At 36.7% G+C, this 27982-nt stretch overlaps 1 protein-coding gene across 5 annotated transcripts in view; it reads left to right on the top strand.

The window, feature by feature from the left end:
• Nucleotides 1-27982, top strand: part of LOC134741936 (protein outspread) — a 427618-nt gene that overhangs the window by 278245 nt on the left and 121391 nt on the right. For all 5 annotated transcript variants that reach the window (XM_063674815.1, XM_063674814.1, XM_063674813.1 and 2 more), the window contains exon 3: nucleotides 14212-14277. In XM_063674815.1, coding sequence (XP_063530885.1) covers nucleotides 14212-14277 — 66 coding nt within the window. The remainder of the gene's footprint in view (nucleotides 1-14211; nucleotides 14278-27982) is intronic.

The following is a 27982-nucleotide window of genomic DNA, read 5'->3' as shown; positions in this document are numbered from 1 at the left end:
TATATTTATATTCAATACTTGAAATATTAAAACAATTTCGGTCTAAGTTTCATTCTAAGACTAGACGGAAGCCTGAAAAGGATCAATATCATGTAGGCGCTTATTATAATAATTTTAGTTTTTATCAATTATCATCATCATCATCATTACATTCGACGCAAATGAAGTCTCGGTCGGAAGCCAGTTACTTATTAAAAAAGTAAGTTTGGTAGTGTAGCAAGTTGTTTATGTTAATCAATACAATAAATATTTTTGGCACTGCATTTAAACACGCTGAGCACGATCAGTGGCCCTAACGGCCAAATTCAAGGGTCCAAACTCCGGTAGCGGCGTCATAAAGATAAGATATCTCGATTCAAAAATGTATTTACCAATTTATTGTTTGTATCGACCATCAATTCATCTGTTATCGACCATCGTTTGCTGGGTTACTTTTTGCCTGGATATACAGTTTGAATTTTTCAGGGGTTGTAGATGCTTTAAGTTTAACATAATACGCAAAAATTGGTTAGAAAGGAAATCGTCTTGTTTGAACTGTGAATTGAGTCCTGAGATGTTATCTAACAGGCGTGTTCTGATTTTAATAATAGGTAATAAATTCGATCTGGATTAGTTATGGATCAGGCCGCGTAGCCAACATGCCGTAGCGATCAAAACGCAACTGTCACTGTCGCGCTAATATGGAAGAGTGATAGAGACACAAAGCGTTTCGTTGAGACACGACGCGATAGCGATTGTCACCTTGGCTAGGCCGGCAGATCGTCAGTGACGAAAGTGACGTTTTGGGTCGATAAAATGTCACTTTTGACACTGACAGATCCGATCCATCCATCCAGCGGGCTGAGCACGGTCGCATTTTTATCGCCTGTCACCATGCCTGTCACGTTCTAACAAGTATGTGACAGGCATAATGACAGGTGATAAAATGCAACCATGCTGCCACCGCAGATCTAATTCATAACATGTGTGTATCAATACGCCTGTAAGTTTAAAAAAGTGCTTTCTGTGAATCCTGTGATACTTCAGTGACGCAGGGATTTCAAAAAACATATCCTTATATTGAATCATTAGCTTGGGATATGCACAGATTTTATTATAGATAAATATGGTTACACTAGTCTTATCACCTTATTCATAAAACCTGTTTTAAATGTTGTCTCATTCTAATAAACACACATGTCAAAATGACGGATAAGTACAGACCATTATCAAGGGCTTGTTCAACTTGACAAGCGTTTATGAAGTTATTAGGCAGTACAGAATCGATGCAGTATGCAGATTTTTCCTTCAGCTTGGCGTGGATGCGCATATCTCTGATCACAGATATCCTCCGACTCCTTACGAAGTCCCCAGCTTTAGCGTTCAAGTACTAACGTAAGGAAACAGCAGATAATAGGTATCTTATCGACCTATCAGCAGCCCAGCCCCGCCATTAGCCGCGGCCGACTTTCCCCCGGCAATTGTTGACGGAACTTAGAAGCTACTGTGTCCCTTGATTTAGGGCTTTGGTAAAGCTATTCTCGAAGCGAACTCCGTGGTTTGTGAGGGAAAAAACGGCAAGTCCAGTTAAATAGACATAAATACCTATTATAGGTTATCGACCCCCTTAATTATCCAAAAGTTTGAGTTTACCAAAGCTGAAGTTATGAAAAAAAAAGTCTTATCCCAGCAACCACAGTGTCTCCACGATAAGAACTTTATTAATCTCATTTGATTGTACCTAAATATTATTGGAAATAAATTAATAAATTCTTTAATCATATATTACATATGTTATTTTCACTAGGATGGATTTTAATCTTGAACCCCATGTTTGATCCTTGTGAAAAATGGGATGGATTACGATTATGATGGTATCATTGTAAGTTAATTTAGATTTTTCCAGTGTTTGGAAGATTTTTTAAGTTATTTGTTTAATTTTTTTTTTTTTTTTTTATGATGAATAGGCAGGCGTTTGACCACGATCCCACCTGATGGTAAGTGATGATGTGGTCTACGGTGGAGCACGCTTACCTATGAGATACCTATTAACTCTTGCCTTGAAGAGCTCCAAATTGTACTCATGCGGAAACACAGACTCGGGCAGGGCGTTCCACTCCTTGGCAGTTCGCATAAGAAATGTGGAAGCAAAACGCTTCGTGCGTATTTTTGGAATTCCTACCATGAAGCGATGCCGGAGTGCCGTTTGTCGTGTGGTCCGATGGTAAAAATGGGACGGAGGAATAAGGTTGTGCAGTTCCTCGGCACACTCTCCGAAATGTATCCTATAAAAGATCGACAGGCTGGCAACCTTGCGACGATGCTCCAGACTTTGGAGTCGAGCATTCGTCAGATTGCTGTCATTTATGATTCTCTTGGCCCTCCTCTCAACTGACTCGAGCGCCTCAAGCCTGTACTTTGCAGAGCCATCCCACAGATGAGAACAGTATTCTACACACGATCGGACTTGTGCTTGGTAAAGGTCGAGCAGTTTATTTATTATTGATTAGCGTGCTAACTCTGACCTTATATTCCTAACTCCTTGGCGCGGCCTCTAGCCGGTTGCACTTTCCAACGACACTTGCGCCCGCGCAGCCCGTACAATTACCCGCCATCTTGATACAGTCGCGTTCACACGGCTATTGCTGTATTACGTCTTAATTGTTGTAAAACGCATGGCGATTGTCATTCATTATTCGATTGGTAATTTAGGTTTCTTTGGATATTGCGTATTGGCATGATTTATTTTGTTAAAAGACTAGCAATTGCACCGAAACCTTAAGGTGAAAGGTGAAATAGATGTCATATATATGAAATGAAAGAAAAAATTACCAAGGTTATTAGCTTATTAGTGATTCAAACGATCGCCAATCAAAATATAATATTCAATAATTTGATATATTCCATATTAACGATATCGTGGTAAAAGCTGTAGGGCTAAGATGGTCGGTTTTTTATCATCTGTCATCAATGTTATCATGCCTGTCACGTTTTAACAAGTATGTAAGTGCGAAAGTGACGCATGACATGACAAGTGATAAAAATGCGACCATGATACCGCCGCTGCATTATTTAGCCAATTATATGAATCTAATTAATACGAGTATCTGAAGGCAATGTAAGCCTTTGCCTTCAGATATTTCTTCAACCGAAAACGTCACTTGACACTGACAGATCAGGTATCTTATCGGAAACAGATCGAATAACTAAAACTCGAATTGGCCTGTAACTTTCAAAAAGCTTTTATTGCTGTGTAAATAAATACATTTTGTTTCTAACTTTGAAGCAGTTAGCAGAGATGTATTCATTTTAAACGTTGCAGCTATATAGCTACGATATGGTCGATATGTTAGATGATTTTCATACAGAAGTTTGTAAAAACAGAGTTGTATCCAGTTTAGGTCAAACGAGGTACTCTTATTGTTACCACAAAATAAGTAATAGTATTATCATAATTGCAAAATCTTAGGCCATATTTTGTAATCAACTAACTTAAAAGTACTTCTGCGTAATATTATCGTGAGAAAACAACTTAATCTCATGACGGATTGACATTTCGACCTTCAACACGAATCAACACAACGTACAATTATTTTTCTTTAATTGTACCCTTAGCCCAATCAGCACAAAGTTACATTTTCCGTTGTTACCAAACATAAATATATGAGGAGTCATCAGCTTTTTGTTTTTGATAATTGCATATTTAAGTTGGCATTGCAAAAGTGTATGAAACAACTCGTCTAATAGGGGACAATTAGAGTGTTTCACACGCGGCTTGTGAGCGGTTTGGAAACCGGGACGCTTTGTATCGTTACATCTTAGTAATTATTTTCGTTTAGTTTTTATTCACTGGGAATGTTACGAATTGCATAGAGATGTGACAAAAGGTCTGTCAATGGTAAAAAAAAAACTTAAGATGACATAGACATAGTATATACAAGTAGTTATAGACGCGCCACCGAGCGACCGAGAGTTAAGAGAAAGAAAATCCATATAAAATTTGGGCAGCATAGGATTTTTTTTCTTTCACTCTTATAAATTTCGGTATTTTGCCATCACCGGAACCTATGATGCCACCCGGTCGGTGATAAGGACAAAGCATAGCACTATTTTCACTTTCCTCTTATAGGAATCGCAATAAGACTATCTTTCTCTATCAAAGAGTGTCAGGCCTTTGCCAAGGAAGGAAGGTAGGGTACTCTAAGTACCTAAGCGTTAATAAAGTGATATTCAGATTTTATATTAAAGGAAAAAATGGAAAAAGTTACACTTCCGGCAGGATTTGAACCCGCAACCTCCGCAATCCGCAACTTTTTCCATTTTTTCCTTTAATATAAAATTTGGAGTATCGCTCGCAGACGTATCTGCATGTTAAAAAATTGATATTCAGATGTCGCCTCAGAACGAAAGTAACGCCAATTTTCAAGGAAACTGTCAGCGATCAATTTTTTGCTGCTGCAGCTGCCACCCGAATGTCACATTTACGGCGGCGAAATAGAAAAATATGGCAATTGTAAAAAGGTGGTAATTTAGACTCCTCTTCCTCATTTATTTTTTTCTTTGTTTTCTGTATCTGTATCACTATTTTCACCAAAACAATCCATGCATCCATATTCATCATAGCCTAGTAAACAAAGCGTCAGATCATAATAATCAGCGCATAATGTCAGTCATTGTTTTACCTCATTCGTAGGCAAATGTATGCGTGATTTTAGATAAGACTATATGATCTGTTCTGCATAAATCGCCCACTGCTGGATGTTACACCTATATTTATAGATATATTGGGTATCTATGCTACTGTTAATGGGTCATTATTTAAACTTGTACACTACTTATTATTATTCACAACGACAGGACTTCATCGCGTAAAATAAGTTTTAAATTTACCTCCAATGTTTCGAGGACGGCCTTCTTCGAGACCACGGGGACAACGCCGTCCTCGGAACGTCGGAGGTCGTTTTGAATAATAATGAGTAAAAACCGTGAAAGTTTAAATCAGTGTTTTCAGATTTGGGAATTTCAATGTTATTTTCTACTCAGAATCACAAGCTATTTTGATACTGATTAGGGTCATTAGGGGAATAAAGTTTCCCAAGATTTATATTATCATTCCGTTATCATTTTTAGGGTGGAAAAACGGGACCCTATTATTAAGACTCCACTGTCCGTCTGTCCGTCTGTTTGTCTGTCTGTCGCCAGGCTGTATCTCATGAACCGTGATAGCTAGACAGTTGAAATGTTAACAGATGATTGTATTTCTGTTGCCGCTATAACAACAAATACTAAAAAGTACGGAACCCTCGGTGGGCGAGTCTGACTCGCACTTGTCCGGTTTTTTATAGAATTTGTATGACGGTAACGGAATGTAATGATCGAAAAATGTATGGGAATTTAGGGACACTATTAAGATTAAAAGAGCTCGTGATTCTGAATAGAAATGACTTTAAAATTCCAATAGTTAAAAGGGAAGAATAGCTACTGACAATAGGTATTTTTTTGGTGAAATTTCCATTTCGGAAGAAAACGTTTTCCACTAACAAAATCTTCATCATCATTCATCATCAAAATCACTGATTTTGTTATCAATCGCTTCAGCATAATATATTCTATGTTTATAGATTTCGCTTTAAAAAAATTGTTTTATTGCAAATTTTGAAAAAAAAAAAGAAAACATTTTCTCTTTTGCATTATTACTTCCCTCTTAAAACAAAAGTGTAGTGTACAATTTTAAATATTTTTTTTACCCCATAAGTTTTTAACATTAATAAGCTTGAAAGCTACCGACTCAATTTAGGGTAAATTGCCCAATACTTGACTACTTGTTACCAGTCAATCGTGCCCATTGTCACGTACGGAGTTACCAGAATAGTCGTATCGCAATCTCGCGGGAGTGCCGCGCCTAATTATGCCGATGCCTGTTTGATATAACCTGGCATTTGCAAGCCGTAAACTATAAACACTAGCTATTGCTACTGGCTTTGCTTAGTCTTCACTCTTACTTTAAACATCAAACATTTATTCAACAAATAGGCCACAGGGGCACTTTTACATTTCAATTTTTACAAACAATAAAATTAACCCAAAATTACAAAAATCAATTACATTAATATAAATGTCAAATTACACAAAAAAAAATATACAAACAACAGAAGTACTAAAATTGTTTAGAGATGTAAAAGTCTCTAGGTGTCAGAGATAAAATGTATATAATAATAAAAAAGATCCTCTTTTAATTATTTGTCAGAAATAGACAAAATTTAAGACAGCTTTGTTAAGTTTTATGAATTAAGGGGTAATAGTTTTAATGTTGTGATTGAAACCCTGTCGTATTTCTGTAATAGAAAACCTACGATTGTCCAGACACCCTGCAAAAAAACCGAAAATATTATTTTTAATGCATATATATATATATATATATATATAATATATATAAAACCACAAATATCTGTTTTTATGTTCTGTGAATATACTTAGAGTAGTTGTTATGAAAACAACCGTAATTATTGTGATCTTTTTAAGTAGTTTCTTCAGTAGTTAGCGACATAATGTATGGCAAATAAATCCTACTTATTCATAAAACATTACGGGCCAGATTTAGTTAAATTATGTTTTATCCCTTTCTTACAAATGTATAAGTCAAAATGACAGATAAAGACAAACGATTCATAGCTAATTTGGCCTTGTAACGCGTTTATGAATAACGCCATAAATCTATAACCATGCATTACCTACTTCTACTAAGCAGTTGAAATGAAAATTCTAATGTCTGTATATTAACATACGGACGTATTAATTTATCTACTCTATAATAGGCCAGCATAGAACAATATATTACCGACGAGAACCTTAAATCAATTCATTAAGATTCAAATTGCAATGGCAATTTAACGGTATAATTACGTAGATGTCGGCAGCTGGCATTTAGGGCTTGTAACATGAGAAGATGTAATTACCATAGGTTCTATTCTAGGTTTAGGTTAGCATTTGATTGATATTACTTATACGAGTGTCGAAAAGTAGGTACAATGAAAGTGTATTTAACCAGTTAATGGTTAATTGCAATTAACATTCGGCCAACACCGGTATGTAGGTTTCTAGTATTTACTTTATTGAGCTTTTTTAGGGCTAGGTTGATTTGTGTATTTTTTATTTTTATTTTATTTTATTGTTTTACCAGTAACTTACACTGACGCATACATACATTTATTAGATCCTTAATAACTTAGCTTAGTGTACAATAAAATTAAGGGTAAACACTGCATGCAAATTAAAATGTATTACCAAACGAAATTTATTTACGAACTAATTACTTAACTACTATTTTGTGAAACTGACGTTTAAGCTTGTCTAAAGGGGCCCACTGACTATCAGTCCGCCGGACGATATCGGCCTGTCAGTTAGAACAAAAATTTGACAGTTCCGAACAACACAGGCCGATATCGTCCGGCGGACTGATAGTCAGTGGGCCCCACAAAGGAGTGCAAAACATATCAATTTTCACTAGACTTATATTGACCGGGATATAGACCGTGAAAGTGAATGCAGCCGACGCGCAAGAATGAGGGTAGACAGAGCGCTGTCTACACAACTTTGACACCCACCCGCTATCTTCAGTCACCCGTGAACATGATGCATGTAACTGCGTCGAAATATCGGGAGCTCACAAATAATACAAAAGGTAATCACGGTCTATATCCCGGTCAATATAAGTCTAGTGAAACTAACGGACCGCGAGCCAGGCGCAAATTTCGACAGTCATCGCCTCCCGGGCGAAAACTCGTATAGCGGTTACAGGCTATGTATGATGAACCCTCGTGAACGTCAGCTGCCGCTCCGTTGGTGGGTTGAGGAATGGCAACCACCGAAAGGCGTAACACGGTCTTTCCACCGCGATACAACCGGCTGACGATGTGTTTTATTAACAATAGCATCTAAACTACCATCTGACAAAGTATCAAACGGGAGGCGATGACGCCGATGACTGAAAATAATTTTCTTTTTTACATGTTCATGTGACCAGCTGACGGTCTTTCCACAGCGATACAATCGGCTGACGATTTTGTTTATTCACAATAGCATCTAAACTATCATCTGACAAAGTATCACGCGGGAGGCGATGACAAAAAAATGTTTATAGACTTTATTTGCTGCCATTCCTCAACCCACCAACGGAGCGGCAGCTGACGTTCACAAGGGTTCATCATACATAGCTGTTAACCACTATACGAGTTTTCGCCCGGGAGGCGATTGGTCATGGAAATCTGTTCCTGGCCCGCGGTCTATAACCGTGAATCATTCAAAACTCATATCGATTTTGTTATAGTTGTAAACTTACATGCAACTTACATAGCCTTGGGATGGGGGAATTAGAGCCTAGGACTTCGGAAAGGCGGAGATAAAAGGTTAATAGGGTTTACTCTGAAGGAGGGTGCTCTAAATTTAACTTTTGATAAAAGCTCGGGGCAGTTTATAAAACCACTTAAATTTTTTGATAAGAATGTTAAATCTAAAAAAAATTGTTATTGTCCTATGACGTATTTTTGAATGCTTAGGTACTATTTCTACTGAAATATATTAAGTACATTAGGCTGTTATACAAATAGGTTATTTAATGACAAATCTGTTTCGTACTCCGTAACCATATGCGATCAGAATGTTCACTACTACGGCTATAGTATTAATTATTTAAAATGATTTTTACGTCGTAGACCATAATCTGTTAAACAAAAGCCAGTGTTTCTTTTGTGCGAGCGGATGACCATCGCGTGGCACGCGCTCAGACACAATGGCACACAATGGCCGACCGCTCGCATAAAAGAAACAATGGCCTTTGTTTAACAGATTAGTCTTAGACGTAAAAACCATTTGAGAAAATTCTTACTATAGTGTCTTCTAACAAATGTAAAAAAATATCAATAAAGTACCTCATTGCTTAACCTGAAACATAATTAAAACGGAAGTATTTGTATTTAATCCGAAATCAACAAAAAATACTGGTATATACATACTTCTATAATGCATATGTCATTGTGTAACTATAAAATCAGATTGTCTTGTTAATTTAAAGTCTCTATTTTATTCTAATATGCATTCATATATCTATTAGCATTAATGTAAGGATAAGCCATTATTCGAACACAATCCAACACGCTGCAACGATTTATACCGCTATCCAACTTACATTATCAGTTAGGTCCTAATAGGTTAATTGGGGCCCCATTAATTGTATCCCATTCTCCTCTTTACCACACAGCTTAACGGTTAACTAAACATCATTCACTAACGCCCTTATAGAATGATGAAAACAACCACTGAAATAGTCTTATAAGAGCTTAAGCGGTATCTGCTGTAGAAGTTACTTGTGATGTTTTTAAAGATTGGTACCCATTGTAGGTGCCAAGCGGCGAGTCGACACGACTCCGATAGGCATCGTTCGCTCGAGTGTCATGTATAGGCGCGTTTACCTTGTAACTGCGTAAAGCATTGTCTGAATGATTTACTAATTAATTATGGATTGCGGTTACGGAGATAACTTTGTCCTTGTCTGATGTATAATTTTCAGTATTTTAGCTCCTTTTCTCTTGCGTGTAATTATTTAACAGGTAATGATAGGGTTGAGGTGATTCTGTAGAGATAGTGATTATTTGTAAAGTTCAATTGGGTAACCACCCACTGCGCAAACGACACTTAAGAGCCAACAGGAGTGGTCATTTCTCCATACAAACGTACTCGACTGTTTCCTCCCTGGTTTTTGAAGCTAGAGGAATGATTTTTTCAACACAGATTAATATTGTCAATATCTGTGTCGGTGTGTTTTGCTTTTTTTGATATTTTTGTTTTTTAAGGCGCTAGAGCCCTTCAAACATGGCCAAAAATGGCCTCACTGACAGCTGCAATGAGAGGCGTGGTATTCAAAACTGGTATCAATTAGCCAAAAAATCAAAACAGTCCGACACAGACAATTTCATTATCATTTAGATTTCCAAATTTGGTTACGATTGCTTAAGTTTTGGAGGAGGAAACAGTCGAGTACGAAACCTCGATTTTTGAGATTTTTACGCAGGATTTTTCGCCTAAGCTGCAGTTGTCCTTATCGCACTAATTTTAGGGGCGGGGTCAAGTTTCTAAATACGTACACGGACAGAAAAGTGATGGGCAATAGTCGACATTGAAAGTCGATAATCTAGTGATGTGATAAGTTATCGATAAACCATAACAAAGTCGCGATTTGCCTCTTAGTAGGCGAAGTAAGTAAAGTGAGTATGCACTTTGGCCTCAGGGGATATCGTTTAACACTATTTATTATTCCTTGGTTCATACAAAGCTGAGCTGACGCACTAGCTACGAGATTAAGTCCTGGCTACCCCCCAAAAAGGGAGGGGAAAAGTCGGCTTCTGCGGTCCAGTTTGCCTCTATTTCTACCTATCTCTTGATATGAGATCAAATTTGGTATAAATTTTGTGTAAATTAGGGACGAATAATTTATTTTAGAAATAATAGTTTCACATTTTCATACACAAATCTGAATATACGAACGAAAAATTAAAACTATATATAATTTTTGGTCACAGATTTGCTCTTTAGAAGCAAATTGTGGTGATTTGCACTAAAAATTAATTACACAATTTAGTTTATTCATTCTTTATTTAGAAAAGTATCAGTTCTAAGTACGTATTATTATATTGCTTTATATTTTACAATTTTCACTATTATTCAAAAATTTATTTTAAACAAAGTATTAATTTTATTAAAACTTTTGTGACGTGATCTCATGAAAGGGGCTCCACGAGGCGAAATACTTTTTACGCCAATTATTTTCTTTTTTTTTAATTTACAACAAAGACGAAAGTTCGAAAAAAATGTGGTTACTTAATAATTGCCTAACTTGTTGAAAAAATTACTTTACATAATATCAATTTATAACCGTAGTATATTCCATGATATGTTTTAAATACAACATATTATTTCCTAATTTTTGAAAGAATATTTAATACCTTTAAAATAATATCTGTCTGTCTGTCTGTCAATCTGCCTGTCCGTCTGTTACCAGGCTGTATCTCGTGAACCGTGATAGCTAAAAAGTTGCAATATTTACGGATGATGTATTTCTGTTGCCGCTATAACAACAAATACTAAAAACAGAATAAAATATTTTTTTAAGTGGGGCTCCCAAACAACAAACGGGATTTTTTGCCGTTTTTTGCGTAATGGTACGGAACCGACTCGCACTTGGCCGTTTTTTGTTAATAGCTTTGAACTTTTTTTATGTGGGAATAAACGCTTCGAATACATTTTTCTAGACATCATTCTGAATCCAATGAGGTATCATACGTATTTTTAGGAGTTAGTATCTCTATTAGTGGCAGCCGTACAAGCCCAATTTCAAAGAAAAACCGCAAATCGATGTACAGGTTAGCCGTTTGGCGCACGCATACTAAGAGGTCAAAACAAATTTTTTGACCCGCAGTTTCTAAAAAAAATCCCTTAGGAGGGGTATGCTGAAACATTTTTTTTGTATGAAAAAAAAAAACATATTTTTTTCCAAAAACCTATCGTGTGTGGTATCATACGAAAGGGCTTTTTGAGGCGATTCTAAAATTATACCACATCATTACATTTTAGCCATTTTTTTGTAAATTAAAACGAATAGAATTTTCAAAACACACCAAGTTTGGGGTCAAGTTAAAGGGTTAAGTAGAACTGTGTCACTTTGTATTGAAAAAAAAAACTAAATAAATTTTTTATTGCTTTTTTGGGGTTACATATGAGGATATCACGTATCATTTGTACAAAAAAATCAGCCATATCGTATCTGGAGGAGCCCAAACTTGGTATGTTTTGAAAATTCTTTTTCTTTCAATTTAAGAAAAAACCGGCCAAGTGCGAATCGGAATCGGGCGCCGAGGGTTCCGTACATTACACAATTTAAACAATGTATTTTTATGTGAAACGTGAGTGAAAGGTAAATTGCGGTTTACGATTTATAACGTATTTAAAAAAAACTACTAACTAGATCTCGTTCAAACCAGTTCTCGGTAAAAGTTGGCAAGGTAATGTACATCATATATTTTTTCAGTTTTATCATTCTCTTATTTTAGAAGTTAGAGGGGGGGTTACACATTTTACCACTTTGGAAGTGTCTCTCGGTCTCGCGCAAACTATTCAGTTTAGAAAAAAAATATATGAGAAACCTCAATATCATTTTTGAAGACCTATCCATAGATACCACTATTAACTAGATAACTATAGGGTTTGATGAAAAAAAAATTTTTTTGGGTTTCAGTTCTAAGTATGGGGAACCCCTAAATTTTTTTTTTCCTATTTTTGAGTGAAAATCTTAATGCGGTTCACAGAATACATCTACTTACCAAGTTTCAACAGTTCTTATAGTTTCGGAAAGAAGTGGCTGTGACATACGGACGGACGACAGACAGACAGACATGACGAATCCATAAGGGTTCCGTTTTTTGCCATTTGGCTACGGAACCCTAAAAATGGCTAAAATGCAATGATGTGGTATATTTTCAGAATCGCTTCAAAAAGCCCTTTCGTATGATAGATGAGAAGTATACGATAGGTTTAAAAAAAAGTTTTTTTTTATACAAAAAAAGGTTTCAGCACTCCCCTCCTAAGGGATTTTTTTTATGCGAACAGCTTACACTATTTTTTTCACCACCTTGAACCTTTTGTAGACTAGACTATTGTCCCAAAATATTGGGCGACGACCGGTCGTCTGGCCTAGGAGGTAGTGACCCTGCCTGTGAAGCCGATGGTCCTGGGTTCGATGATATGATATGATGAGCACAGATATTTGTTCCTGAGTCATGGGTGTTTTCTATTTGTATTTAAGTATTTATATATTATGTATATCGTTGTCTGAGTACCCATAACACAAGCCTCCTTGGGCTTACCGTGGGACTTAGTCAATCTGTGTAAGAATGTCCTATAATATTGATTTAATATTTATTATTATTTATTTATTTATTGGGTTTCATATTTATTCCGATCAGAATTAGGAGCTCTTCAATTTATACCTATTTTTATCAAAATCTGACACATAAATAAAAAAACGGACCATCAATAAAACTGTATAATTACATCAAAGTAAGAAATATCACATGTCACATGTTTCTTTATTATGATAAAAAAGCGGCAAATTTGTTTTTCAAGACGCTTGCTCGAAAAGATCTTATTTCATGCAGGTGTACTGAAGGGAAAAGGCCTATATTGTTCCCGCGGGAGTTATAGCTTTCTTTTTTAATTAGGTATGTCACTAATTCATACGAACCAAGTAAGTTATAAGTAAAATACTTTGTTTAAAATCAAGGTATAAGGGAGTTTTACTTTTAAAATACTCACGACTATAATTTAATATTTTTGTTTATCATATTTAAAAATATTTAATTGGATTAATTTAACAGCCGTTATCTTGTATGTTTTTATACAACAATGTTTTCTTGTATGTCCATGTTATGTTATGTTTTTTTACTATTCTGTAACTCGAAATGTTAATTAGATTGCAGGTTGTAGAAGGATATTGAATTTAGTTACTAAAAACGCGAGCGGCGTGAGGCCGGCGAGGAGCGCAAATAACGTGCGCGTCGGTGTGCGTGCACCACACACACTGGGATAGTCCCTCGGTACGCGGTACCGCCCCCGTCAGCGCGACGACGATATTCTCTTTCAAATCTCAAAATTGAGTTTGGTCTCGGCTCCTGTTGGCTCTTAATTTATGAGTTTATAACTGTAATAGTAGTGGCGGAATCCGCGTGCGTTCGCCTGCGTACGGACGCAGCAACAACAAAAGCCTTCAACCTAATTTTTCTCCCGTATCTATCTACCCTCAAATTTTAGGTGTTGAACTTTTAAAAAAAACGTGTGCGTGTAATCTTTACGCGCGATTGAAGTAAAACTTTTTTGACGTTTATCGCTGTGCTGGCAACTTGACGTGGTTCCTATTGTGTGTGTGTCACTACTGAGCGTTACTTCCGCCAGAAAAAAAAATCTGAGACCCTCTAGTCGCGCCTAAAGAAGTTTTACTTCAAAAATCTTTTCTTCGTCCATCTTCACAACATTTGAAGAATATGTTTTCCAAATTTAAACGGCTCTCTTTAACGGCCTAAAAAATCACCCTAAATTATTCATGTACGTTTAATCTAAAATGTTTGACAATGTGTATTCTAAGTTATTATTCTTTACTTACTTTAGTAATCTTTACTTTTGTTGCAGAGATGGCAGCGGAGGTGGTTCGTTTTATACGACGATGGCGAGTTAACATACTCGCTTGACGAACACGTAAGTCATTTTTATTTCCTTTCACTAAGAAAAATCCATTATAAAATTATTTTGTTAAAGAGTTAATCTCTATGTAGCAGCAATGCACGTTGAGAAATATGTAACTGTAAGGCGACCATCCGGACATACGAATGCATTTTTGCCCAAGCTGAAACGGAGACCTTCGCTTCTCTCGGTAAAAATTTTATTTTATCCTAGAAAATTACAGATCGATTGGATATTTTAATAACTGGAATACAAACACAAAGACTACATATCCCTTCGTCAGTACTTTGAATATTTGAATAATACTTACTAGAAACAGGAACCAAATTTATATTATAACCAATATTTCCGCAACTCCAAATCTTTTTAGTTCACAGTTTAGCTTCACAGTCCCAGCATTTTCAATCCCATAGATATCTCACTCGCGCCATTAGCGCGTACAAATTCAGCCGTCCCCTTACGCGGGATAATTGACTCGTTAGGGCGCGGGTGTCCGCTAACAGGCGCATTCACCCTAATAAATGGACGGCGCGAGCGTGTGAACTATTCATCTGTACAAGTATTTTGATGAGGTTTAAGGTGCAGTTCGGATTTAGACTACAGCAGTGTTACTGTTGTAGTAATGCGGCGCGACATTACTGCCGCAAATGTCATAATCGATGTTGCTGCTAATGGAGTAATGCTGGTGTATCCTGAATTCGGACGGTTCCTTTAGAGTTTAGGTATTAGACTCCAAGTACAGTGAGTTGCGAAATTGCATGGAGAAATTAGAATGAATTCATTGATAAAGTCGCCATGCACTTTTACGGCTGATGGTACAGAATATTTGAAGTCGTTGTTTAAAATTGCAGCTTTAATGTGTGTACTTTTTACGGGAATTTTGCTTTTTATTGGGCGTTCCTGCTCAAAACTGTTAAAATTTAGCAATATTTTATATTATGATTCATAATCATAACCTAAAATGTTTCCGATACGTATATTTAGAAATGTAAAAAAATAGGCCCGCCAGTGCTCGGCGCGTTCTCTGCTTCTCTGTTCGTAGTCGCTTTTCTCTATAAAGCGGGAAAACGCTGGGATCGGCTACGAGTGTTGCGCTACGAAAACATTGGTAGTGATATTGAACGTGCAGCACTTTTCATCCGCAGAAACGAACCCTTTTGAGGCACTGGATTCCACAATAAAGAAAGCATAATTATATGCATTTACAAGTTTATATCTGTAAGTACATTGTACTTATTAGTGGATATCATTGACTCTCTCCTACCTCCAAATCGAGCCGATGCCGATACAGCAGTTTTTAATGAAACGGGTCACTTCCAAGGAAACAGAAATGATATTAACGATTTCCGCAAAATCGGCAAAAACTGACCTTAGTCATTCTTACCAATCGATTTTATTTTAAACGAACTTGTCAATACTTTTTCTTGTGACTTGGGAATCATTTTCTTACATAACATCTGCATAATTATATATATAATTAGTTTTTGCCAAAAAAATCAGTTTTGGTACAAGCTTTTAGCATTACTGTACTTTTCTTTCCACAGGCAACTAATACTCATCGGGAGTATCGGGACAATTCCAAAAAAAATATCCAAACACGGGTTGCGTTGTTTTATCACAGAGTTCCTATGGCCACCACCTGTCTCCATCATCAGATCAGCTCGATGGTACCATAATATTGCATGTCACCCAACTTACATATGTATGCAAATTTTCAGCTTCAGTGGATCAAATTATAGGTACATTGCAAGTATAAATAAAAAAGCTTGTATAATAACATAATAAAATGTCAGTACTCACCGGTCATGTCGATAACTAATTTCAAAACATTGTTTATTGGAATGCTACGCAATTCTTCGTCCTTTTCATTAATGTAAATGTTTTATTGTATTCAAAAAAATTTTTCTTGCATCTTTGACAATGTGTTTTGGTATTTTCATGGTAAAATTGTTTGTAATTGCGAAATCTTTTCTTATTGTTTACATCGATCGGTCGACTTTCAACGTCTGTTGTTAGTGAAACTGAAAATCCGCAAAAAATAAAAAAAGGAAAAATTAAATCTTGTCGAGGGTAAATATAATAGAGTAATAACCAGAGAGATAGATAGATAGAATAATCTTTTAAACCTTCGCGCTTTAAACAAATATTAAATCACATTTATAATCGGGTTTATCGCGAATTTAATTTGTTACCTTTATTTACCGACGTTTCGACACAGGATTCACCAAAACAGTTCAGTTTCAGGTTTCAATAAATTCGCGATAGAAATGTGATTCAGTGATTTAATAAGAGAATAATATTTATTGGCACACCTCAGTAAAAGATACAGCTTGTAGAAAACAATAGACAGAGAGTAATACTAGCGAAGTCTTTTTATAGAGATATCCACTTGTTGTGTTATAGTGTCTTGTTAAAAAACCAGCGATGGGTATCAAATATTGCATGTTCCTGGCACTATAAATATTCATAATAGTTGACATCGTAAGGATCGCATGAATTTTAATACAAACCGTATATAGGTGTCGCGCGCGCAAAAACCAGGCGCGCTTCGTTGACCTGCGCATGCGCGGGGCTAGCATGATTCACGAGGTTAGTCGTAAACAGCCTTTATTATTTACTACTTTTTTATAATTAAATATTATAGGACAAATTTGCAAAGAGCGACCTAGTCCCGAAGCTAATAATATATCGTTACATGTATGAATTTTCTCAAATGATTTTTACGCCTAAGACCCTAATCTTATTCTGTTTAACAAAAGCCATTGTTTCTTTTATGCGAGCTGTCGCCAATTGTGTCGCCAATTGTGTAAATATACCATAGAAGACGCAAATGCATCTACTTCGCGTGTCCGAACCCCGACCAAGGGTCGAGGTTGACCGTCGCTCTTTACAGTCCACGCGCGTCAGTTGTTGCAGCCGGACGTCCGTGAAAACTTAAAAAATGCTGATAATTAACTGCAACAGCCCAAAAATTGCGAGCACCCAAAGGCAAGAACATATTTCCTATCATAGATAAGTAATTTTAAAATTATATTATGCGTAAATTTTGTATGAAAAAGTCGGCACGCTTGGTTTCAAAGTTTCAATACAAATCCCATGGTATTTATTATTATATACGAATGCACAGGCAGCTTAAAATAGCTGATACGTGCATATCAATGTCCTGCACTTGTCTTGTCTTGTCTTGTTGTTTGTGTTTGCGTCACCTAGCGTTTATATTAAATCTGTGGTCATGGCTGTTATCTATGTATATAAGTAGGTATTTACATATATACGTATCTATATCGTCGCCTAGTATTTAACCATAGTACAAGCTTTGCTTAGTTTGGGGCTAGGTCGATCTGTGTAAGATTGTCCCCAAATATGTATTTATTTATTGTTATTACTATTGAGTCAAACCGGGGATCCGGCAGACCTCGTCGGCGATGGCGTGATAACTTGGACTCCTTTTTGAGCGACTGGCTAGATGTAGCTCAAAACCGGGAGGAGTGGAAGAAGAGGGGGGAGGCCTTTGCCCAGCAGTGGGACACAATAGGCTCGTAATAATAAATATTGCTACGACGAGCATGCTAGAGTGACATGAGCAGGAAGTTCAGCTATACCAGAAAAACTAGATGGCGTTCCTACACAATTCGAGTCGTCTGACTCCCATAATGTTACGAACACATTGCATGACCATATTGGAGTAGTCGCGATAATGGCTTGCACATCTTCCGGACTTTTCAGAAACCCTTTCGCGTTTGCGTTATGTCTAAAAAACCGGCTAAGTGCGAGTCGAACTCGCGCACGAAAGGTTCCGTACCATTACGCTCAAAAACGGAAAAAAAATCACGTTTCTTGTATGGGAGCCCCACTTCAATATTTATTTTATTCTGTTTTTAGTATTTGTTGTTATAGCGGCAACAGAAATACATCATCTGTGAAAATTTCAGCTGTCTAGCTATCACGGTTCAGGAGATACAGCCTGGTGACAGACAGACAGACAGCGAAGTCTTAGTAATAGGGTCCCGTTTTATCCTTTGGGTACGGAACCCTACTACTAAGACTCCACTGTCCGTCTGTCTGTCACCATGCAGGCTGTATCTCATGAACTGTGATAGCTACAGTTGAAATTTTCACAGATGATTTATTTCTGTTGCCGCTGTAACAACAAATACTAAAAAGTACGGAACCCTCGGTGGGCGAGTCCGACTCGCACTTGTCCGATTTTTTTTATAATTTAAGTGTCACGAATTGTACCTGGTTCAAATGTCCCCATAACACTGGAAGCGTTACCGCGCTGAATGGGCGATGAGAATTATATAATATTATGTAAAGTAAACTTGTTTTATAAAGTATGGTTAGTTTACACTTATCTTATGTCATTTGTCACTGTACTGTTATGTAACTGATATTACTGTCACGCGTCACAAAATGAAATATTTATAGTAATAAAAGTGAAAGTATTGGTAAGGAATATCAGTTTTTCGCCGTTTTTCTTTAAGATGATAGCAATTTTATTATTCTTTATGGTATTAAAAAAAGTTAACCTTAACTATAAAAACATTTTTGTATCCTTAGTTCCAGCCCAGATTTTACGCTGATACGACCTGATAATTGCCATTGACTGTACACCATAATTTACTAAGTCTAGTAACCCACACTTCCGCGTCTATGGCTCCTGTTCCGATAACGAGCTAAGTGTGAAAGGGCCCTATAAATTAGGCCGCAACTGTATTCCAAAACGTCTTAACCGCAGAACGAGTCTTAATAGAAATCAGCCTTTTAAAAACATCACAATGGACAACTTATGGACAGGCTTATGTCTTACTGGTTTTGTATGTAGATAGGACGTTATGGTATTAAGGGATATGAATGTGTGGCCCAGTCTGTTGTGGACAGTACAATAGTACAATTCAATACAATCTAACACATCGTAAATATCGACCTGAATAATAAAGATACTGGCCTACTGGGTTATGTTGTTATTTTCAATCTTTTCGCCATTTTGGTTCAAATAATGAATTTATAAGCGAAATTAATTAGTTAACTTTTTTATATTTAAATTAGGTACACACTTTTTTACCTGTGGTTTTGATTCTGATTCGAGTCTACTTAAATAATATACATCTTTGAGGACAAGGCGTGCATTTGAACTTATGTTTAACAATTTATTTGAGTCATTAATAATTTAAAACCAAAACCAAAATCTTTTAGGGTTTTATTTGAGTTATTTTTCATTTTCGATTTATACCAATTTTCCTCAAGTTTAACAATTTTAAAACAATGGCAAAAATTTGTTTTTTCGTAATGTCCAACTTGAAAATAAAAATATTCCGAATGTGATATGAAGTGGAAATGGATGATTTTTTCTAAACCTACTTTATTGACATTTCTTCTACTGATAGAATTTTAACTTCCTAAAACTAGAATTAACGGCATCTTAACAAAACTATGTTAAAACCTCAGAAATGATCTACTTCGTAATATGTATTAGGGTCTCTCCGGATATATCGACGCGGAATCGGCAAATTTTCCTATCAGGTTTTGCCGATTCCGCGTCGATATATCTGGGGAGACCCTTAATCAAACCCTCAGTTTAATTTACGTTAATTCATATGACATTTACAGGAACAGTATAAATTAATTAGACAATTCCCTCGGAAATACAAATTAAACGGGACAGCGGACATTAAGAGGTGAAATGTGGCCGCAATCAGGAACAAACACTGAGTTATGGCTTCGTAAGGGCTCATAACACCTACAGTCTAGTAAGTCTAGTGTTGTTCTGCGATTGCTTAGCATAGTTTGACCACAAAAAACATTTCAAAACCAATTTCCACTTTTACTGCGTCACTATTTTTTTTACCTACGTACGTATTCGATGCTATTATGTAACTTCATTTTTATCAGTGTTTTTGTTAAAACGGTATTGTAGGGATTAGGTGCTCGACCATCTTACATGGGCATACTGCTTAAAATCGACTTCTTAGTATACTTCATCACTACATAACTGATGGTTCCTTGCCATGCGCAATCAACGAATTGATCAGTGCTAATTGTGGCGGTAGCAGCTGGGCAAATTTTAACCAAGTCCAACCAAGATTCACAGACGGTTTGGTACAACCGCCCCTAAGAGAACAACATGCACGTTTTCGTATACCATTCTTTAGCTATAGGTACTTTTAAAACCTCACGAAAAAAAAACTTGCTAGTTACTGTACCTATTAGCGAGAGGTCGCACGGGGCCGAGAAAAGAGTCGCTGTCTTGTGTCGGAGACCAAGTCTCATTTTGGGTCACTGAGCCAATGGAGTAAGTAAATAAGTAGTTGTACTGCATTGTAACAAAACATATTACAAATTAATGAATAGGATAATCATATCAGAACAGTCCCATCCCTACGCCTTTCAAAGTCGTCGAAGGCTGCGCATGCATATGTAAACCCAGGTTATAAATTAATGTGAGAGCTAATGAGAAACAACAACTTACCCAACCTCATATCTGTCTCACACAGCTACGTTACCAAATTTGATACCTATGAAATAAGGTTCATTTCTAAATGACAAACTATTGGTAAGGAGGTTGCGTGAGTTACGATATGCGGAACCTAGGACAGGGATTTGCAGTTATTACTCATAGATTAGAGGCGAGTCGAATGCTTAAAACCTGTATGATAATGTAACATTTAAAACTTTCGCGGTTTGAAGACATATTAAATCACATTTAGAAACGGGTCTATCGCAAATTTATTTTGTTACCTTTATTTACCGACGTTTCGACACAGGTTTCACTGGTCGTGGTCGCGCCTAACTGACGTCCCAGCAAAATGTCAAAACAGAGATTTGTGTGACTACTAAAGTTTGAGGTAGACATCACATTTTCAAACCACCCACTACACATAAAAGTTAATTATTGTCAATAGTCCGACACAACACTCACAACATCCGCGCACACATCCGAAGATAGATCCCTTGGCTTTAACTTCTGGATCACTGGTCCCCAAGTTGCCGATAAGTTAAAACCATCTTCCCTATTAAAATTTCTGGGGAGCTTCTTGATTTCAATAATCGCTTCTCGCACAACTCGAGGATAATAATGGCGTTCAGTGGAGACAACTTTTGGTTTATGAAGTTCACTGTGGATTGAGCTTCATAAACCAAAAGTTGTCTATCAAAAGTCTATCTTCGGATGTGTGCGCGGATGTTGTGAGTGTTGTATGTCGGACTATTGACAATAATTAACTTTTATGTGTAGTGGGTGGTTTGAAAATGTGATGTCTACCTCAAACTTTAAATGCACTTTTCGTGGGGTAGTCACACAAATCTCTGTTTTGACATTTTGCTGGGACGTCAGTTAGCCGCGACCACGACCAGTGAAACCTGTGTCGAAACGTCGGTAAATAAAGGTAACAAAATAAATTCGCGATACACCCGTTTCTAAATGTGATTTAATATGTATGATAATGATCGACTATAAATGATTTTAAAGTAAAATAACCCACTATAAATATAACGTCACACTACTACATCAAATTTAATAAAGCTACGAATATTGCTTTCTAAAATTCATTTTTCCTGCGTCTAATAAATGTTTCCGGATTGTCACTTTATTTGTGTGACGCGCCGGAGAATTAATTTCTCATACCAAAAGTACCATTTCCTTACTGGACTAAGTGACGATTATTATTAAGAAAACACCAAAAAAGTTTTTTTTTGTACAAGAAGCACAGAGGGTTTAGCTAAGGACTATCGTTGATAGAAGTCAATTGAAACATGAATAATGTATGGAAATATTCACGTGACTTTTTGTAGCATCTGTCATCTTGATAATCTTTCATCGTTTCGCGTTTGTTGATGTACGGTTGTCATCTTGTCAAGGCCCCCAGTACGTATATTTATTTATTTATTGAATCAAGTTATATAACATTACAGCTTACGCCAAAGCGTTACATAGATATTTATGATGACCGTTTTTGTCTACGTGACAGCGTGATAAAACGGTTTCCGTCACATTCAATCCCGCGGTATAACATTTAAAACTTTCGCGTTTGGAACACATATTAAATCAGATTTTGTTACCTTTATTTACCGACGTTTCGACACAGGTTTCACTGGTTGTGGTCGCGGCTAACTGACGTCCCAGCTTTTGTCAAAACAGAGATTTGTGTGACTACCCGACGAAAAGTGTATTTAAAGTTTGGGGTAGACATCACATTTTCAAACCACCTACTACACATAAATGTTAATAATTGTCAATAGTCCGACAACACTACGACGACGTCTTTAAATACATTTTTGGTCGGGTAGTCACACAAATCTCTGTTTTGACATTTTGCTGGGACGTCAGTTAGCCGCGACCACAACCAGTGAAACCTATGTCGAAACGTCGGTAAATTAAGGTAACAAAATAAATTCGCGATAGACCCGATTGTAAATGTGATTTAATATGCAATCCCGCGGTGTTAAAAAATGACGGTTATTTTATCACATGGATAAAGTCATCCATATTACGCCTGCTGGTTCGCTTGAGAATTCGCCTCAGTAGCCAACGGGAATCAAACACCGGTGTGGGTGCCTTCGCCAGCTTATGACGAATGGCCACGTGACGCCGACTAATAAGTCAAGATTGTGTTTAATGATGAAGCTGGCGTGGTACTTAGGAAAGCAAGTGGGTGTGATCAGGAAAACATCTGCAGCAGGTTGCTGAAGTGACTTAAATTATCATATTGTTATTGAATAGCTGGAACGTTTTATTAAAAAAACTCTTACCTATATTAACTATAGTTATAGTCTTTTTTATATAAAATAGGTATTCCGCCATAGATATATTTCCTATGCAAGAAACAAATGAGCGTTCCAATCTATTTCCTCCTGGCAATACAGTCAAGGGCATAAATATATATACATTCCCAAAGTTTCAGAAATATGTGTACGCTCTTACACCTAACAATAAAGTCGTGTTCACATATTTTTGAGCCATTTGTCTGGAATAGTCTGAATCGATATTTTTTGCCTTCGACTGTACCTACTTAGAAGTTAGGAAAACAGACTAGGTCAGGTATAGTTTATTATTACCTGCGTTGTCAAATAAAAAATGTAAATACATATAAGAAATTGAGTCTTCTTAAGTACTGTTATTGTAACAAGTTACAAAATCATTGTATTTACCAGTTGTTTTCAGTCGTTCCGGAACGTCACGTTTTATTTGTATGCGCGTGACGTAATGGAAGCCATTTTGTATAAAAATAAGTATATGAATCGGAATCGTAAATGCTAGCAAACCTGACGGAACGGGATATAGTTTTGATACCAAAAAAGAAAACAAGTATTTGACACTATTCGTAGGATCATAGAGTAACTGATACTAGAGCGTTACTGTCATAGTAAATTTTGTAACCCCAGTAAATTCACTGCCATCTGTCGACACACTTTAAAACTAAAAATGAAGATTTATAAAAATACGATAGAATGTATTAAAATATAGATAAAGGATTTTTTTTATTTGCATTAATTATTTTTATGATTTTGACCCATGTTCTTTCACTGATATGCGTTAAAACTGTTAAATAACAAACGAAACCATCAACGCCATCTATACGACTGTAGGCCAAAACTAGTAGCGCCCTCTGAACGAGAATCAAATTTTCTTGATTTTCGAGGCACGTTTTTTCCTTAGACTGTATCCATCTATTACGGAGTTATATCTATCTTTGGTAGGATTGACAGGTAAAACTGATGCCGGCGCTATCACTAAAATACTTTGACCGGCCAACCCTATTATGATAACCAATAAAGAAATTTACAGAACTGACATGATAATTCGAACGTAGCCGATTTCGAAAACGAATCCGTTTACATTTAAATATCGAACGGAAACGTGCATTTGTTTAAATAAGCAGTTAAATGCAATAACGCTTTGAAATATGCAGATTGGCCAAAGATTGGGACAGGCAAATTGCTTGTCTGGTTAAGAGGCATGTTTTGGGTAAATTATTGGTCTAATAACATTAACTACCAGTTTCCTGCTGTGAATGTAAGTAGATATTTTGTTATTATTTTTATATTGTCAATATTTTTAGCAACGCGATACGGTAATAGCATAATCATAAATGTGTGCATTCTCAGTGCAGTTGTGTAAGGATGAGAAAAGTTAGTGGATCCCCACAGAGTTAAATTTGACAGCATTTTTCGACAAATTGCCATGGAGATGAGATTTGTATATCTGTATTTTTATATAGGTAGTATGCTAATTTACATGATATCTGCATCATATTCTTCAGATTTGATTATTAAATTCACGGAATATGGTCAGGTACTCCAAGCAGTGCAACCGATTTTTTTGTCCATATCTGCTTCAATAACTATTTAGCATGATTTAGCTCAGCAAAATCTTCCTTCCCGAAGGGTTATGTTTTCCCTCAGATTTCCTAACAGTCCTAAGACAACAATATACTTAGTAGTAGTGAGGAAACGCCACGGATGAGTCACAGTGAAGCCCCATTATTGGCTTAAGAGACCGTACAAGTACTCATTGTCGCTGACCCGTAATTCGCGGCTGACACTTATGTGTAGCTACGAGTTCAATCGAACTAAATAAATGATGAGAAATAAATAAATAAATGATTGATTGATTGATTGATGGGCAGCGACAGCGGTAACGATAGCTGCGAGTCTGTGCGACAATTTTGTAAATAACATGAAATATGACATGAAACATGAACAATATGAACATTCAAGTAACCAAAGATAGATATAACTCCGTAATAGATGGATACAGTCTAAGGAAAAAACGTGCCTCGAAAATCACGAAAATTTGACTCTCGATCAGATGGCGCCACTAGTTTTGGCCTACACTCGTATAGAGGGCGTTGACTGTTTCGTTTGTTATTTATAATTTTAACGCATACCAGTGAAAGAACATGGGTCAAAATCATATAAAAATAATTAATGTAAATAATTTTTTTTTTTTATCCATATTTAAATACATTTTAACGTATTTTTTTAAATCTTCATGTTTAGTTTTAAAGTGTGTCGACAGATGGCAGTGAATTTAATGGGGTTACAAAATTTACTATGACAGTACCTCTCTAGTATAAGTTACTCTATGAAGTAACATATATTATATATCTATGTCTGGTACCTGTTTTGTTGCTAGAAATTGTAATACAAAGAAATTAGACCGAGGAGAAGTTTACATGCAAAACTTTTACTCGCTGTATAACACTATGCTATTACAACAAATCAAACTCACCTACTCAAATTTTGGACATACGTATATTCCTGTCAAAAGAAAAAATAACCTCTAAAAAATACAATACAATAAATTATTTAACATCCGCGCACGTGCAATCGTTTTGGAACGCTACCCCCGAACGCGCCCGAAGCGCCGTACTAGGTAAATCGCTGCGCGCGCGCACTAAATCGCTGCGAGCGCTCTAATTACTTAGTTTATCTCAATTCGGATGTCGCAATTATCTCGCTCGTGGCTTATGCTATATCTCTCTATTTATCCTTATAGTTTATTACTTGGTAATATTTTATTTATTAAAAAACGAAATCAATAGTTTTGCTTTTTATTTAATTAAACCATTTGCTTGACAGAATTTAATATCTACCTAATTATAATTTTACAACTAAATAGGTATCATTGTCTTGTACTATTCGCCAAATGTGTTTGTTTACGAGTTAAGACTGACAGGTGAAAACAGATGCAGCTATTGCACTTTTTAATCGAATTCTTTTCACATAAATTGCATCTGCGTGCTACGAAAATGCACTTCTACATTTTTGTAAAACTTACTTGGCTCAGCTGCCAAATGTTTATTGTCCGTGCCAAAGAAAAGAGAATCGATACGACTGTTGATAATTAGGGATAAATAAGTTTAAACGTGGAATCTCACTGCGGACACTGCGGCGCATGATAAGCAGAGATGCGACCCACGCACCAAATTTTCCTGTATAGCGTACTAGCGTAGCGTCAGTGAGCGTCACGAATGCTGTTTGAACAAAAAAAAAATATTTTAATAATGATGTTTTTGTCAAAAATGAGAAACACCAAATTTTGTTATACCTACCTATTTATTTTTATTGCCTTGCATCGAAACGTAACACGCTTTAATTCTATATTTTATGTCATCTGTTTTTAGGATTCCGTACCCAAAGGGTAAAAACGGGATCCTATTACTAAGACTCCGCTGTCCGTCTGTCCGTCTGTCTGTCACCAGGGTGTATCTCATGAACCGTGATACCTAGACAATTGAAATTTTTACAGATTATGTATTTCTGTTGCCGCTAAATAGGTAATATTATAAACAAATCTCTGTCGAATGCGATTTTTACATCAGCCGCAACGTCTTTCTCAATTCGGGCTTGTACCGTGTTGGCAATACCAGCACGCGGAAGCCGCGCGCGCGCAGGTGAGCGCGGGTGCGCCGGCGCATCGCTTGCACAACGCGGCCGCATTCCGCGCACACTTGCCCAGGCGTAGCGAGCGTTGCAGGACTTTTTAACACAAGACTAACGTATATATTTTATGGCAAACCAATTTGGCAGTAGAAAAAAGCGCGAAATTTATGTATAAATTGACCCATCGCGCCTACATTTTTCAATTTTTTTTACTGACAAAACTACTGTACCAGACTACATTAGAGCCCTATTTAGGGTGTATTCCTGTTTGTCCCGCCAGCCACAGGTAGGAATAGGTGCATTCATATGAATCATTCCCATCTGACTCCGCCTTACGTATGGCGGTGGACACGTGGGGCGGGGACAAATAGGAATATCTGCACCCTATTTAGCAATGTGGTGTATTTCCATAAGATAAGCATTTATTATTCCACTGTCTAAGTGTCTACAAAAATATGCCAACACCATATAAGTCTGCGCATGACCTGCGGTTCTTCTAGAAGTACAGTCAGCAGCAGAAGTTGCTGAGCGGACGAGGTGTTCAAATTGATCTTGACGCGATATTATTGTTAAGAGAATAAGAGCGTGTCAAGGTAATTTTGAACACCTCGCCCGCTTAGCAACTTCTGCTGCTGAGTGTACGTACGGTTTTCAAAGATTGGCGATGCTTAAGTGACTCTTCTCCAATCAAAGCAACTTGTCTGCTAGTTTGCTGCCTATGACATTAAAAGTTTTATGTAGCTTTATTTACCGATTCCGATGATTCTAGTTTGCAAATAGTGCAATAAAATTATTTCAATATTTTCAATAATGTATAGCAATTAGAGTAAGATAGCATCGCCCACAGCCCACAAGCGAGATAATTGCAGCATGCCGAATTAAGATAAAGTGGGTAATTACTTAGTGCGGGCGCGGCGATCGGATGTCAACCACAGCTGGATTACTATCTGTCAATTTCCTTGATAAAATTAGTAACGCTTGTCGCCGCATTACTGCCGCGAGTATGACGTTCATTCCTTAGTCATTTTACTAAGGAAACTGACAGATACAGCGGCGGCAACAACGCAGTTTACATCCGAACGTCACCTTTAGCTTCGGACGCGTTCAAGGGTAGCGTTCCAAATTTAGTCGCACATGCGTAAATGCGCCTTTTCAACCAAAAGGGTACCTATTGTCGGTTGTCCATAAGGCGCTATTTCCATATAGCTTCAATTCGAAATCAACCTTATCGACAAGTGACAATGTGGTACCTTTTGGTTGAAAACGTCACAAATACTTATACGTTTGGTCATATTTTTGATACTTTAAACCGGAGGTATCGTAAAGTCTCGATTAG

This window comes from Cydia strobilella, chromosome 6 (genome assembly GCF_947568885.1).
Source record: "Cydia strobilella chromosome 6, ilCydStro3.1, whole genome shotgun sequence".
NCBI classification, from domain to species: domain Eukaryota; kingdom Metazoa; phylum Arthropoda; class Insecta; order Lepidoptera; family Tortricidae; genus Cydia; species Cydia strobilella.
The sequence above is the reverse complement of the archived record's forward strand: the minus strand, read 5'-3'. Positions and strand labels throughout refer to the sequence as shown.